Genomic DNA, 17,310 nt, shown 5'->3' with positions numbered 1-17,310 from the left:
CGACTTGGTGGCACCACAGTGTCAACCTTGCCATGATGGGTCTCCCTAGACCGACCCACTGGCTGTGAACATTCTAAACTAACATGAGTCTCATTAAGTGTCCAGTTTAAGGGTATTACATAGAAACATACCAAGGGAACATGAATCAAATATGCACTTTTATTCATTTACAATAAACTCATAAAGTACATCATTTTGATTGAAGCTAAAGGCATACAAAACTGTCTAACAAATGTAACATCAAGTTAAATCCAAACAAGTGTGACTTCGGTGTTTCCTCGGGTAAATTCCTAGGGTACATCATCAACCAGCGCGGCATTGAGGCCAACCCGGATAAAGCTAAGGCCATCCTAGATATGAGATCACCCCATAAATTGAAGGAGGTTTAGAGGTTGAATGGCCACATCGCTGCCTTGAGCCGCTTTATGTCCAAATCAGCAGACTGCTGCCTACCTTTCTTTAAGGCAATTAAAAGCAAAGGGTTTGAGTGGACCCAAGACTGCCATTTCGCGTTTGACGAGGTCAAGAAATACCTCGCTAGTGTGCCAATCTTAACCCGGCCCGAAGAGGGCGATGTTTTAGAATTGTACCTCTTGGCAAGTGACAAAGTAGTCAACTCGGTAGTGATAAAGAAGGTAGACTGGGTCCAACAAACCATCTACTATGTTAGTAAAGCATTGTAGGGAGCACAAATGAGATGCCCAGAGATAGAGAAGCTAGCCTATGCACTAGTCACCGCAGCTCGAAAGCTCCGCCCGTACTTCCAAGCTCATACTGTTATCGTTCTCACCAACAAACCTCTTAGGCAAGTCTTACTTAAGCCTGAGGTCTCTGGTCGAGTGACGAAGTGGGCCATTGAGCTCAGCGAGTACGACCTCCAATATAAGCTGTGAACTGCTATTAGGGCCTAAGCCTTAGCAGATTTCATTGCGGAGTGCACTTTCAGCTCCAAAGTCCACAGGTCGGTTGAGCCCGAGGCCCCCAGTTTGGGCAAGCCTGGAACTCCCAAGCCAGTTGAACCTGAGCCCCGTGAGGTAGCAGCCAGTGTGGCATCTCTCCTAGTTTAGGCCAAGTGCGAATTGGGATGAGCAGCCCTGGATCCTTCACGTAGATGGCTCCTCGAACCAGCAGGGCAGCGGAGCTAGAATAGTTTTGCACAGCCCAAGTGGCACAAAACTGGAGTACGCACTACGCTTCAAGTTCGCAGCATCCAACAATGAAGCGGAGTACGAAGCGTTGATAGCCAGGTTGGCTTTAGCCTGAGAAGTAAAAGCCAAGCATATCGTCATCTGCAGCGATTCCCAGCTCATAGTCAACCAAGTCACAGGAGATTATGAAGCTCCCGTACCAACCATGATTGCCTACTTAGCCAAAGTAAGAGAGGCTCTGCTCAACTTCCAGTCACACTTCATCACGCAAATCCCGAGGTCGGAGAATGCTGAGGCCGATGCTCTGACACGGTTAGCCAGCACCAGCGACATCACCATGAGGACCATGTACATAGAGAAGCTGCCTCGGCCTAGCATTCTCGGGGGGGCAGAGGAGGTCGCTCCTGTCATTCAAGCAGATCCGAGCTAGATTGACCCGCTTGTGAGCTTCCTGCTACACGGGACCCTCCCCGCAGACCGCAATGCTGCCAGAAGGGTAAAGCATCAGGCAACCAAATACGTCATAATAGACGGGCGGTTGTACCAAAGATTCTATACACTCCCCTACTTGCGCTGCCTGCAACCTTCCGAAGCCGAGCTCGTACTCCACGACACTCATGAAGACATGTGCAGTGAACACTTAGCGAACAGAGCCCTTGCCCAAAAAACACTGCGATAGGGGTACTACTGGCCAACGTTGAAAGCGGATGCTGTTGAGTTCGTCAGAAAGTGTGACAAATGCTAGAAGCACACCAACATCCATCATCAGCCCGCTGCCGACCTCAAATACCTAACCAGCCCATGGCCTTTCACACAATGGGGTATCGACTACTTGGGCCGTTCCCACCAGCGGCATGCCAGAGGAGGTTCTTAATGGTAGCGGTTGATTATTTCACCAAGTGGGTAGAAGTTGAACCCCTTGTAACGATCACCGCCCGAAACGTCCAGAACTTCTTTTGGAAGAACATAGTGTGTCGCTTTGGTCTACCTCGGGTGTTAATCTTTGACAACGGCAAGCAGTTTGAGGACATAAAATTCCAGAACTGGTGTCAAGATATGGGAATATGACAGAATTTCACTTCGGTTGCACACCCTCAAGCGAACGAATAAGCAGAGATTACAAACAGAGCTATCCTTCGTGGACTAAAAGCACACCTACATCGAGCTAAATGACTGTGGGCAGACGAACTACCCAATGTTTTATGGGCCTACCAAACTACAAAAAAGACTACCACGGGAGAAACTCCCTTCAACCTCACCCATGGCACCGAAGCAGTCATCCTAGTCGAGATTGAGATTCCCTCGTTACAACTGGAAACATACGACGGCAAGGCAAATGAAGACGAGCTACGTACCAACCTTGACCTGCTCGATGAAGTAAGGGACTTCGCATATATCAGAACTGCAACTTACCAACAAAGAGTTGTCCGGTACTATAATACTAGGGTCAGGAAGCGGAACTTCCGCGTTGGCGACCTGGTCCTTCGGAAAGTTATGGTACCCGAACCTAGCATTGGAAAGCTTGGACCGAATTAGGAAGGGCCTTATCGAGTGACACTTATAAAGCCATCTGCCACCTCAGCTTATAATAAATGTTTTTTCTTTTTTTTTTCTTTTTATGTTTGGTTGAGGTGTTTCAAGCAATACCCCATAAATGATCCAATGTAACACTTTTTAATGGGAAATCATGTATTATACAATAAATGGTATTTGTTTGGTCCCACCTTCACTGATGTCATTCCTTTTATTTTACTTGGGCAAGTGTTCCCCGTGAGTTCAGCTTTGGTTAGGGCAACATTCCTTCAAACAGTCTTTACAGCCTTGCATTGGGAATATCTCCGTACTTATATGTTTTATTTCATGGAGATATATTCCCAATGCAAAGTTGTAAGAGGCTGTTCACATAGTGTGAGCACGGGTTTGCCCTAATCGAAGCCAATCTTAGGTAAAATATATACCCAAATAGAGAGAGAGAGAGAGAGAGAGAGAGAGAGAGAGAGAGTAATTTTATCTCTAGATGATAAACCATTCAAGGTTCAAAGTATCAATACATATCGACCCGTATCGTGCCAATGGCTTCCTGATACGCCCCTCCAAGGATTGTATTGAGTCAACCATTGGTTCAGAGGATAGCTGGGCCTTAACTGACCCCTCTAAACCGGTTTTGAAAAAAAAAAGTAAAACCTAAAAAAAAAGTATCAATACAAGCCGATACACCCTATTGACATATCGGCTTGTATCGATACTTTGAACCTTGAAACCATTTACACAAGTCGGAGGAGTAATTGATACCTTGGTATTTTCACTTAGTGTGAGACCCAATAATAGCAGAAAATGAATGCAAATAGGTTGGTTAGTTTTTCGATTGAGCAATTTATCCTTTCCAAACATCAGAAAATAAACAAGGCCTTGGTGTCTTGCTTGCATGTGATTGTTTTTTTTTTTTAGATATTAATTTTTAGGGGTTTTTATTGTTCATTCCATCTCATAAATTTTTATGAATTTATACAATTGGAAACAATAGCAAGTGGGAGAATCCATCATAATTCAAGAGGGGTGATATAGGTGGAGATTTGGAATAATATATTTAAAAAAAACCAATAAAAATTTCATAGTAATGTGGGGGGCCATAATTTACCACTTGGCAAGTATCACTTTGAGACCCACTATTCAATGGATCTCAGCATAGAAATTTACCATGCCCTAAGATCAGTGTTGTCTAAGATTTATTTTAGGGAAATTCACTTGCACCTGAAAATTTTTCTGTTTTTCAGTTTTTAAGATAGGAATGAACAAAGAGACTATGATACCCCTTTGTTGGTTGAACACTTGAACAACGGGTTCATGGATTGACACTGGTCCGCCCAAACTCCAAACGGCTTGCTTTTCAGATAGCGGTTTTGTAAAACAAACCAATCAAGGTTGGACCAACCCATAACCAGACCAATAGGCGATTTGATGGGCTCAACCATCCAGTTCAATCCCAGACTAAAATATTTTCTCAAAGCCCTAAAATCGATGCTTTTGAACTACCATTGACCCGGTTGATTGGACCGCTTGGCCCGAGAAAATCTCAAATCCGGTCTCTAGCCAAAAATGTTGAATCGGTCAATGACCTATTGACTCAGGCAGTTTAAATCGTTGAATTGTTTCTCTTTTAAAGAATTTTGACCATTCTTTATTTTAATTATTTTTATTTTTTAATTTTTAAAAATAAGCCATTCATTCGAATCGGAAAGTGGAACCATCGATCCAAAAACCAGAACGGTTCCTGTTCCGAGTCGGGTTTTAAAACATTGCCTAAAACACGTGAACAAAGTGCAGGGCGGTTTCTGTGGAGATGTGGACTTCACGCCATGTGTGTTCATACCACGGACACGTAATGCTGCAAAAATCAAGAAGAGACGAAGTGTACCGGTATAAGGGTATTAATGTAAATTCACAACAACCGAAATATCCTCCGCCTACTATAATACTGAGGAACGCAGTACAGGGTTGCAGACTAACCACAAAATACAAATGTCTTTTCTTTCGTCGTTCGCTGCCACTTCCAAACCGCCATCCTCGCTCAAGAGACTCGTCCTTTCTAACCGGACGAATTCATATTGCCGATATCCTTCTCTGAATCGGTTTGTTCCCTTGTTTTTTCTTTTCATCTTTGTAATGCTTTCGTTTTCTTATTTGAATCTCTGCTGTTAATTTTCCTGTTCTTCTTGGTTTCTATTCAACATACTTTTGCTGAACTGCCGGCGTTTGTGGAGTTCTTTCCTTTGGATTTTAGTTATCAATGGTCGGGTTTCTGTTTTCCTTAACGGAGAGTTAACAATGAATTTTAATTATTGATTGTCGAGGTCATCGAAAAGAATGTGACATTATTGGTTCTTAATGCAGTTTTTTCCACATATTAGACAAGATTCTGGATTGGCCACAAATAAAGCTTCATACTAGAGTCTTTTCTTTTGATGTCTAGATTCTGAGTCCTATTGAATGAAATGGTTGCGGCATACGCTTAGGATTTGAGAACAATGCCTCTTGTGTATGAGCAGTCAACATTTTTTTTTCTATCTTTTGGACGGCCGAACTCTATGATCATATGAGCTTCATGTTAGGTAATCTTTCTATAAGCAAAGAATAAATTCTTGGGCTAAGAAGTAAGAACTTTGGTATAAATACATCAATTTGGTTAGAATATGGGGAAAGGCATTTATTTGTAGAAAAGTGCTTCTTAACCAAAATGAAATGCATGCTTGGAATCTATATCAGAAATTGATACCTGTATAGAACCTATTTCCCAATCTGCTGAAACTCAGGACTTAGTGCCAAAAGAAATTCAAGCTGCTTCGTATATATAATCCTTGTACATTTTTCTTTGGCTTACTAAAAAATGTGGTCCCATTCCATAATTTGATCACTTTTACTGGTTTTCTGGGATTCAAGTTGTATATTGGCTTAAGTCCCAAATGATATGCTTAAGCGGGATAAGACCGCAAATATTGGCATGTTGCTTATAAGTCTCTCTTGTGATATCTAATTTGGCAAGTGTAGTCCTGTGAAGGCCTTCACTGAACTCCAGATCGAGGTGATGTTCAATCCCCCTTCTGTGTTCTTTTTTGGAGTTTATGGATTATCATCTTAAAGGGACTCTTTTTTGGTTCCTAAAACACCCAAATCTCAAAGAAAAGTAATTTTTATGTGGCATCAATCTGTATCATCCAGTCTCTGATCTTACTGGAATCATTCCAATACTAACAGATGATAAGACAGAAAATATAAAACCAGGTAATGATTAAAAAGAAGAAAAGGAAAAGAAAAGGACAGAATAGATGGGAGCAGGAGAGATGCTCCACTAAAAGTGATAGCTCAGAAGGATCCTTTTGATCCAATATACCTTACCTAGCCTGTAAACATATTTCTAATCCTTTATCACAAATCTGGCTTTAGTTACTATATTCTTGAAATGTTTTGTAAAGAGGTTCTGTGGAAAGGTTTTCAAACGGAGAAAAAGTATTATTTGGTGATTGGAAACTACTTGGAAGGTGGGATAAAATGTAAGGGTTATATAACAACCAAACAAGGAACTAAGTTTCAAAACTGATGTATTTTAAGGTACAATTAAGAGACTGAGAGAGACATCTAAAGCATGCACTCTAGGGTAATACATTCATCATAACTACTCCTTTAGGATTAATAGATAATTAACAAACATGAAAGCTTGATGACAATATACAAACACAATGTATATTCTTTAACAGGAAGCACTTTAAAGTTTAAATAATGAAGAAGTGGACATTTTGTCGTTGTCTTGGTGGTGAAGTTGATATGTTAACTACTGATGTGGTTAGAAGTAGGGGTGAGCATGGGCCGGTTCGGTTCCATGGCAGAACCTGGAACCTACTCTGTAGGGATCGGTTCTAGGTTTTTGGAACCGGAACCTACCCTGTGAAGGCCAGTTCCAGGGTTGGTTCTGGCCTTGGTGGTTCCAGGGTCAGTTCCAGGGTCTACCTGTGGAACCTGTTTTTTTCTTTACTCCCCCTTAATAAAAATAAAAAGAAAAGAAGCATGTTCTTTAAAACTTGATATTCAATAAATATAATATATATTTTAAAAATTATATTATCTTTATTGATTAAATTGAGTAACTTAATTAATATGTACATTATCATTATATGGTTCAAAACTTATAATTTAAATTTCAATTTTGTAAATATTACCTTTTACATTACTTATTGTACACACTCAAATATTAAAATAAAAACAAATGATCAAATGATCAAATAACTTAAGTAACCAAATTTCAAGTCAGATCGTGGCCTTGTAACCATGAGTGTTTGGGTTAAATCCTCACATCCCTAAAAGTATTTTGGGGTTAATTTCAAGGCATATTCGGTTCCAAGGTCAGTTCCAACAAGGCTGGTTCATCGGGTCAGTGCGGGTAGGGTAAACCCCTAGACCTGGAAACAGCCTGGGTGGGGGTCGGTTCCAAGAATTTGGAACTAGACCCTACCTTGTAATAGATTGGATAGGGTCAGTTCAAGGCCAATTCGAGGTCAATTCCATTTGATTCTGGGTAGAACCTACCCATTTGCTCACCCCTAGTTGGAAGTATGGGTATGCTGCCAGGACCATTTATGGGTCTAGTAGATGCATGAATTTGGATATTGCATCCTATGATATGATTGTGTTCCATAACAGGAGTTATTGGATAGAGTACCTTTGCCAATTCCATAATCCCCTAGACTTAACATTATAAACCTCAAAACCAGTTCCAGCAATAATGGCTGGCTTTGCATGACTTGCTTCTCCAAAGGTGGTTCACAAACTTCATCTCAAGAATGATCATTACAGGATTGAACATAATGTCAATTCAAAGCTCTGAACTAAAATACAAAAAGAGATAGATCTATTGAAGTTAGGGTGCATAACTTCTGCTCATCTTTTGGAAATGATGAATTGGATCTTCATCAGGCTTATAGAAATCATCTGCTAGGTTGTACCAAGGTTGCCATATCTTGACACTGCCATCTACCATAGCATCTGATGTACTTATCTGCTTGCTTAAGAATGTGAAATCCCAACAGATGATCAGGGGTTTAAAGTGGGTAGAGAATGGGAACAGTAACCTCATTTTGAAGTTAGCCAAAGATATTTTTCTCTTCATAGAGGCTGAGGAGAATTTAGCTACTCTCAAGTGCATTAACCACCTGATTTGAAATTGTATCAAGGATCAATCTAGGCAAAGTAGCTTAATGGGAATTCATAATGGAGCAACCTTCATGGAAAGGTTCAAGTAGGCATTGTCTTGGGATGTAAGGAGGAACAATGACTGATAAGAAATTTTGGGCTTCCACTAGACAAAATTCCAACTCAACTTTCTCTTGGGATCTAATCATAGAAAAGCATGAGACAAGGTTGGTGTTTTCAAAGGAAACCTGGAAGATTGACCTTCATTAAGTCTACATGGTCAAAACAACTGGTACTTTTTTCCTGTCAGTTTTCAGATTATACACACAAAAACAGTTCAGGATTGTGTTGAAGTGGTGCCAGAGTAGACTTGCGAAATGGATTTGGAGGTTTCAACTTGAAACTTTAAGTTTATGGGGTTCAGTAGAGAGGTTACGCCTTTAAACTAAGGCTGCAACTTGGGCCAGGTTGGCCCAAACCCAACCCTAACCACCCAACCCGAAAAAGTTGGGTGGGGTTAGGGTTAGGGTTGACCCCTCAGGCAACCCGACCCAACCCAAACCCAATTCTATAGTACATATCATATGTAAATATATGTTATATACATAATATATCATACACTGATTTGTTTAAATGCATGATAGTTGTATAGCCCCCACCACATACTATCATTTATTTCTTTTAAGATAATCACTTCACTTAATCCTAATTGGAAATATTAAAACCTTAATAACATATTTTATGTTTTTTTGAATATTTTATTCTTTATCTCCTCTTTGTTGTTTGCCACCCATAATAAACTATAGTCATTTCAAACACTTTTTTTCTAAATTTTGTACTTAAGGCTCAGTTTGGAAGGAGTACAAATACAAATATGTAGAGTGCAAAACCTTGTATTTTGTACTATTTTGTATGCATTTGCACTATAACATATTTGTATTTGTACTCCTTCCAAACTGAGCCTAAAGTACCAATAAAAACATCAACAAACAAATACTAATAAAACATAAGATTAATATATGTGTGAATGTTGAGTTAAGGTATGAGATTAAGAAGTTTGTACAAGATTTTAAGGGATGGGAAGAAGGTTGTGTTGGGCCCAACCCGAAGTTGACTTCAGGTTGGGTTGGGTTTGGGTTGAAGTAGGTCGGGTTAGGGTTAGGGGTTTAGAACTTAGAGTTGGGCTAGGGTTGGCCTCAACCCGACCTAACCCGGCCCGACTTGCAGCTCTACTTTAAACTTTGTTTTCCTCATCTCATTAAGGAAATAATAGTGCTTGACTTCAACTCATGGGTGTGCGCTGTCTTGGAATATTAATTTTAATATACCTCTCAAAGGTGTAGATCATGATGAGATATCCTTACTCTTTAAGGTCCTCATTCGTCTCCCTGTATTGCGGAAGCATGATTGAAGTGCTCCATTCTTCTCTATATATCTTAATGGATCACATATCAAGCCCACTTTGTTGTCTGGGTAAATAAAACTGGAGGGTGATGATAGTTCAATTGGAAAACTTTGGTAAGCTTTGATAGCATATTTTCTATTTAGGAGGGAGCTAATGTGAATATGTGATTGTTACTTGGTTGAAAACCTGATTAGGTGAACTTAGGATTGCCAAACACCACCTTGATGTAGGACTAGTAGGGAAAAAGACCTACAAGGCTCAACAATGGTGGGATGAATGTTTCAGATCTAAGAATATTAAATTTAAGATTGAAATAGAGAAATGGAATAGAGAAGTTGCATTTTATAGAAAATACATGAGAAGGAGATGCAGGACAGGTAGAGGGTCCTAAAACTTTCATATCCGGTGGTGGGCTTTGTTGGGTGGGAGAGAGAAGCTGCATATTATAGATAATACTTGAAAAGGTAATGTAGGACAGGTTGAGGGTCCTACAACTTTCATATTTGGTGGTCAGTTTTTTAGGGTGGAAGAAAGTAATTTAGGTGATTAATGATGAAAATTAGAGATGGAGAAACAAGTAAACAGTTTGTTCACCAGAAAATGTGCAAAATATTAGAAAGAAGGAGAACTTTGCTGTTAGAGTAAACCACAAAGAGATATTAGAAGTAACTGAGAGAGATGGAATAAAATAGAGAAAAATACCTAGCAACATCTAATGTTCACTAAACCCAACTTTATTTCGTCAAACCAAATATCCCAAATTACAATTACAATAACTCTATTTTAGCCTAAATGTAAAAACTTAGATGTCCCTTTGTAGACTCCAATTTGGACCAGGAAACTGACCCAAAACAACTTCTAATTGCTCCAAAACTAAAAATGGTAAATCTAACTTATGTAAGCAAACAAAAAGTTATTAAAAATGGCAAATCATGATTTTACTATAAATAGCAATTATTGGGAAGAGGAATTATCTGAAACCTTCATTTTAATAACAATGTCTAAAACTTCCTCTAACTTTAGATACCTCCAAGGAACCCCTTGTTAGAGGTATTCTATTGAATGGCAAGCAAAAAATACTATTATACATATTATTTTACCTATCACACATACAGATGAGGGACCCAGAAGTGACAAACTGTTGAGCATAAGGACATATTAGCATTGGTGCATTAAATGGGCAGTCATGATCAACATTTAGATATTAACTTGTGGGTGCCGAATTCTACGGAATTCAAAGTAGGGCTGTCAATGGGTGGGGTCTACTTGACGGACCCAAACTGACCAAATTGATTATAACGGTTCTAGTTCCATGATTTTGTGCATATTAACAATTGGGTTGATTCTGGTTCTTGCCTGTCCCAAACCAATTCAGACCTGGAACTGATTATTTTATTAAATATATATAATATTTTCTTAATTTTCTTATAACTTCTATCATGTTTTACGTTCGAAGTGGTAAATTTGATAGATAATAAATAAGAGAATGTTAGTTAAATGTTTATTTTATTAACATATAAATAATATAATATTTTTATGTCATTTTTATTAAGGTTATATAATCAAAATTTAGATTTTAAGTTATTGTTTAAAAAAACAAATATAGTTTCCAGTATAATCGGGTTTATTGGGCTCAGACCTGATAGACTGGTTCAGGACTGATTATTCTACCTAGATCCAACCCAAAACCAACCCATTGACAGCCCTAATTCAAAGGGATCTCTTTGAATGATCTACAGATGAATGTGGTGATCATGTTTTCCTCCCCTATCCCTCAAAGAATTCCCAGAATCCTTCTGTTGGATTGAAGTCTTTGTATGTATGAGTATTCGGCTGATAAGAGTTCTTATTAGCCTATACTTAAGTTTAAGTTGTCCTGTACTGGGCCTTTGTCTGGGTGTCCCATCACTAATCAGGGGCATTCTAGTAACTTCTTGTATCATAGTACTGTCGACTGAGCAGTGCAGTTCGACATTCCAGCATCTCTTCTTCTTCTTCTTCTTCTTCTTCTTCTTCTCTTTTCTGCTACTTCGGCTACAGTAATTTAGCTTTCATGGGTATCAGAGCATTAGCTTCTTCCTAGTTTCAGCCGGCACACACTCTCTTCTCTTGCTGTCTTTTCATCTTCTCTCTTCCATTTCTGGGTTGCTGCAGTGAAGACCTAGGGGTGTAAGAGAGTAAAGCAAGTTCGAACCTAGGGTTTCTCTTGGTTGTAGGACTCAAGGGAAGTAAGACCCAGAAGTAGATGTCCTACTAGGTTATTTCCAGCAAATAGTAGCTATTTGGCTACTAAGAGAGGTCTGTGTAGGACAGACCTAGTTGAGGACTGATTTCAGCATCCTAGCACTAGCCGAAAGGGGCTTAGCTACTTCTACAGTTGCAGCTTCGGCGCTCCAGCAAGACTCGCACAGACTTAGCTTCTTCTACAGAGCCCACTGTTCACTTGCTACTATTGCAGCCTCGAACTGTTCACTCGCTACTGTACCCGAACTGTTGCAGTTTTTGGTCCAGCCCAAGTGAAGTCTATTTAGTGTTCTACCAGCACTGTGAACACTTCTACCAGCATAGCAATGTGGCAAACAGCTCCAAGCTCAGGGTGGTTATCAGTCCGAGACCCCTCACCACTGCTGTGAGATTACCTAGGGAGCTGCCAGCTCCAGATTGTTCAGCACTGTGAACCCTAGTTGAGGACTGATGTCAGCAGTCCTAGTATTGGCCGCAAGGAAGGGCACTCTCTTTACAGTTGCAGTACTCGAAGTTCAAGTGGAGTTTGCATAGCACAATAGTTGAGAACCCTTAGCTTCAGGTCGGTTACCAGCCCATAACTCCTTGCTTGCTGTTGTAACTGAACTGTGACAGTCTCGGCAAGTCTGAAACTGTGTCGAGTGCTGTCAGAACCTGCTGTGATCATTTCAGCTAATCAGATCTGCTCCAGAACTGGTTCAGAACCTTCAGAACTGCTTTGGCTAGTCTTAATTAGTGTTACCTACACAGTGGCTGCAGTCAAGATGTCTTCAATACCCAGAGATGTTTCTTCTAGAGATAACAGGCCTGCGGCAAGTGGGAATTTTGTCACCAACAACAATGATGACAACTCACAAAATACACCAACAATGTCTTCTTCTCCTATGGGACAGGTTGCTGATTCCTCTGGAATTGGAACTGGAACTTTGGGCTTCACTGCTAGTGAGGTTGAGGTCCTTAGCAGGGCATTAGCCCGTCTAAGAAATAATTCTTTTGCTTCTACATCTCTTGCTAGATCAGGTACAGCCTCTGCCTTCAGTGCCACTGGCTCTATTGACTCTACTTCTTGGGTTATTGATTCCGGTGCTACTGACCATATGATACATATGTCTTCCCTATTCTCTTCATATCATTTGTTGTCTGGTCAGGATAAGATGAGAGTTGCTGACGGGTCTTTTTCCACTATATTTGAAAAGGGAATTGTTGACCTAAGCAAGGACCTCTCTCTCTTAAATCAGTTTTACATTTTCCCAGTCCTACCTCAAATCTTTTGTCTGTTTCAAAACTTACCAAAAATTTGAACTGTAGTATAACCTTTTTTTCCTACTCATTGTGTCTTCCACGACGGATTGACAAGGAGAACGATTGGGTGCGGTCATGAGTATGGAGGCCTTTACTACCTTGATGCAGACATCGGCTCAGCCTTACAAGCATCTGCTACTAGTAATTCGGAAAGTGTGGAGTCAATAGCTAAGCTGCATCTTTGGCATGCTAGGCTAGGTCATGTGTCTTTCTCATTAGAAATGTTGTTTTCCAAATTGTTTAAGGGCATTCCAAGTCAGAGTCTAACCTGTGAAGTATGTCAAATGTTAAAACAATGTAGAACTGTGTATCCAATTTCCAGCAATGAAATTTGTGCTCCTTTTGATTTGGTTCATTCTGATGTCTGGGGCCCTTCACCCATTGTTTCCTTTGATGGCTTCCAATACTTTATCAGTTTTATTGACCACTACTCTCGTTGTACATGGATGTACCTGTTAAAAGGACGGGATGAAGTACCACGGATAACCATGGCATTTTGCAAGATGATTGAAACACAGTTTAATAAGAAGATTAAGCAATTCAGGTCAGACAATGCTGCTGAATACTTTGAAAAATCCTTGAACTTATTCATGGAAGATGCTAGCATACTACATCAATCATCCTGTGCTTATACTCCTCAGCAGAATGGGGTTGCTGAGCGCAAGAATAGACATCTATTGGAGATAGCTTGAGCCTTACTATTCCAGCACAAAGTCCCCAAGTAATACTGGTCTCAAGCTGTACTTTCTGCATCATATCTGATAAACCGGATGTCATCTAAGGTGTTGGGTATGAAAACCCCTTTCTCTGTTTTGTGCCCCACTCTTCCAGACTTTCCCTTTCCTCCTCGGGTTTTTGGTTGTATATGTTTCATACATGTGAAGGATCCAAAGAAAACCAAGCTGGATCCTAAGGCTACAAAGGGAATATTCTTGGGGTACTCTCCTACACAAAAGGGTTACAAGTGTTATGACCCTATCTCCAAGAGAAAGTATGTCACCAGAGATGTGGTCTTCTTTGAGTCTCAACCTTATTTTCAGTCTTCTCAGAATCCTCTTCAGGGGGAGACTAGTGGGATGGAAGAGGATTCTCATTCTCCCTCCTTTTTTGTTCCCCTATCTACCTCGGGTCTTCCATCCTCTCCTCCTAGTCCTTGTTGTGACATTCCGGGTCAACTCAGTGAGGCTCCCACTGTGTCGGTTACCTCTCCTGATGCTGCAGATGTTCCTGAAGGCTCTAGTAGGCAACAAAAAGAGATACTTACATACAACAGAAGAAAAAGGGGCCCTCAACCTCATGACAACAACCAGTTGGACTCGGATCAATCTGTCTCTACAATCCAAGGTAATTTCAACTCTCATACTTCTGATTTGGATCTTCCTATTGCTCTCCGTAAGCCTATCCGCTCTTGCACCACCCGGCACCCCATTGCTGATTTTGTTTCTTACTCACATTTATCTCCTGCCTATCACTCCTTTGTGTCTACTCTTTCCTCTGTGCGTGTTCCTTCTAGGTACTCAGAGGCTGTGTCTGATCCAAGGTGGAAAGAAGCTATGAATGAAGAGATGAAAGCCCTAATGATAGCAAGAACTTGGGAATTAGTGGATCTGCCAGGTATCTCCTGCCTATCACTCCTTTGTGTCTACTCTTTCCTCTGTGCGTGTTCCTTCTAGGTACTCAGAGGTTGTGTCTGATCCAAGGTGGAAAGAAGCTATGAATGAAGAGATGAAAGCCCTAATGAAAACAAGAACTTGGGAATTAGTGGATCTGCCAGAGGGCAAGACCACTGTTGGGTGCAAGTGGGTGTTTACAGTAAAGCATAGGGAGGACGGGTCCATTGAAAGGTACAAGGCCAGACTTGTGGCAAAGGGGTTTACTCAGAAAGAAGGGATTGACTACAAAGAAACCTTTGCCCCAGTAGCAAAGCTCAACACAACTCGGGTTCTATTGTCACTAGCAACAAATTTTTCATGGGAACTTTATCAGCTGGATGTGAAGAATGCCTTCTTAAATGGTGACCTTCATGAAGAGGTATTATGGAACCTCCATCAGCCTATGACTTTAGTAGAAAGGTGTGCAAACTGAGGAAAGCATAATATGGGTTGAAACAATCTCCCCATGCAGGGTTTGAGAGGCTCTGTGGAGCCATGAAGAAAGTGGGGTACACCTAGAGTGGTGTAGACCATACCTTGTTCATAAGGAGACAGGATAGCAAACTTACTGCACTCATTGTTTATGTGGATGATATGGTAATTACCGGGAATGACTTGAAAGAGATAAAAAGACTAAAGGAGTTTCTAGCTTATGAATTTGAGATCAAAGACTTGGGTCATTTGAGATATTTTCTTGGGATTGAAGTTGCCGGGTCAAGAGAGGGAATCTACATATGTCAGCGGAAGTATGTTCTTGACCTCCTAGAGGAAACAGGCATGGTGGGGTGCAGGCTAGCAGATACTCCAATGGAACAGAATCATGGCCTGCAGGAATCAGTAGGGGAGGACTACTGTGATTAAGAGAAATACCAAAAATTGGTAGGGAAGCTGATATACTTATCCCTCTCTCGGCCAGATATTGCTTATGTTGTGCATGTCGCCAGTCAATTTATGCACTCTCCAAAGATTCCTCATATGAAAGCAGTTGAAAGGATTCTCAGGTACTTGAAGACTTGCCCAGGGAAGGGAATTCTCTTCAGAAAAAATAATAGAATTGAAATTGAAGCCTACACTGATGCAGATTGGGATGGGTCTGTTGGAGACAGGAAGTCAACCTTGGGTTACTGTACATTTGTGGGAGGAAACTTGGTCACATGGTGCAGTAAGAAGCAGAATGTAGTGGCTAGATCAAGTGCAGAAGCAGAGTATCGAGCTATGGCCCACAGGGTTGTTGAACTCTTATGGATCAGAACTCTTCTTAATGAACTTGGCATTAAGGCTGAAGGTCCTCTCAAGCTGTATTGTGACAATAAAGCTACCATCAACATTACCAACAATCCCGTGCAGCGTGACAGGACAAAACATATTGAGATTGATCGGCACTTTGTTAGAGAAAGAATTGTCTCGGGTGAACTCTGTGTGCCTTATACTCCATCTGAGATGCAAATTGCAGATGTACTGACTAAAGGGCTAGCATCAGCGAAGTTTAGGGACATGCTTGGCAAGCTAAACATGATTGATATCCATGCTTAGCTTGAGGGGGAATGTTGGATTGAAGTCTTTGTATGTATGAGTATTCGGCTGATAAGAGTTCTTATTAGCCTATACTTAAGTTTAAGTTGTCCTGTACTGGGCCTTTGTTAATGGGCCTAATCCTGTTTAATGTTTTAAGTTGTCTGGGTGTCCCATCACTAATCACGGGCATTCTAGTAACTTCTTGTATCATTATACTACATCATAATATAAATAATAGTACTGTCGATTGAGCAGTGCAGTTCGACATTCCAACATCTCTTCTTCTTCTTCTTCTCTTTTCTACTACTTCGGCTACAATAATTTAGCTTTCACCTTCTTGATAGGGAAGGGGAGGCATTTGTTTTAAATTTTTATGATAGTGCTTTGGGAAATCCCAGCACAGCTGGAATTGGAGTTGTGTTCAGACGAAGAGATTGAAACATTTGGTGGGCTTTTAGTGGACCCATTGGGATTACTGACTCCACTAAGGCTGAGATTCTAGCTGCGCTCAATGGGCTTTGTATTGCAAAAGAACAGGGACTTAATACTCTTGCTTTCAAAGGAGATTCTGTCAACACCATAAAATGGTTAGGAGAGAAGGATAGTGGTCCTTGGAGGCTAGCTTACTAGGCAAGAGATATTTTGATTTCCATGGCTGGATTCCCAGGGAGTTGAACCCTTTAGCTGATAGTTTGTCTAAATTTGGCACCCTTAGGGAAACTTTTTATAGTGGTAAAAACTTGCCTTTGTAATTTCTGTGTTGGGTTTCGTCTTGTAAATCACCTCATGTACTTTACCTTTGTTTCTTAATAAATTCAGTTACTCTTTCTCTCAAAAGAAAAAAAGATCTTTGTAACTATTAGATAACTCAGATTAATATTTGGTTTTGGGCATGCCAATGGACAGCCAAATCAATGTGCTTCATTGCTTCCTTATTCTTATAATATACAAGTATGATTTGAATAAACGGCCAACAAAGATGGACCAAACGGTATTAGAGAGGAGCCAAAGAGTCAAAATTGGAAATTCGTGAAAACTAATGCATTTCTGTTTTATGGACACTGGGAATATTTTTGGTGTTTTACAATTTTTCTGTGGGTCCAATGATAGGGTCTAACTTGTCTATTTGTAGTTTGTTTATGTTCAAAATTTTAGAGTCACTTTATAAGTAGGATTAGAATTATTGAGTCTTCTTTGAATTGAAATAAGATAATGATAGTTTGGTTCGAATCCTACTGGGATTAGAGTCTAACAGTTACTCCTAGGTTTATTATGAGTTTAGAGGCTATAAATATGTATAGACATTTTACACAAAAAGAAATGAAGTTTATTGAGTTTTCTTCAGCTTATGCTATTTATGATG

The 17,310-nt window shown here is 40.3% G+C and overlaps 1 protein-coding gene across 2 annotated transcripts in view; it reads left to right on the top strand.

The window, feature by feature from the left end:
* The first annotated feature begins 4,638 nt into the window (after positions 1-4,638).
* Positions 4,639-17,310, top strand: part of LOC148880941 (uncharacterized protein At1g32220, chloroplastic-like) — a 35,347-nt gene continuing 22,675 nt past the window's right edge. Inside the window, exon 1 of one of the 2 annotated variants that reach the window (XM_088963060.1) lies at positions 4,639-4,777. In XM_088963060.1, coding sequence (XP_088819186.1) covers positions 4,668-4,777 — 110 coding nt within the window. In that variant the 5' untranslated portion in view covers positions 4,639-4,667. The remainder of the gene's footprint in view (positions 4,778-17,310) is intronic. The other variant, XM_088963061.1, reaches the window with a different exon arrangement.

Source organism: Nelumbo lutea, chromosome 1 (assembly GCF_056320005.1).
Source record: "Nelumbo lutea isolate HS-2025 chromosome 1, American lotus-T2T, whole genome shotgun sequence".
Lineage (NCBI taxonomy): Eukaryota > Viridiplantae > Streptophyta > Magnoliopsida > Proteales > Nelumbonaceae > Nelumbo > Nelumbo lutea.
This window is presented reverse-complemented; position numbering and strand designations above follow the sequence as displayed.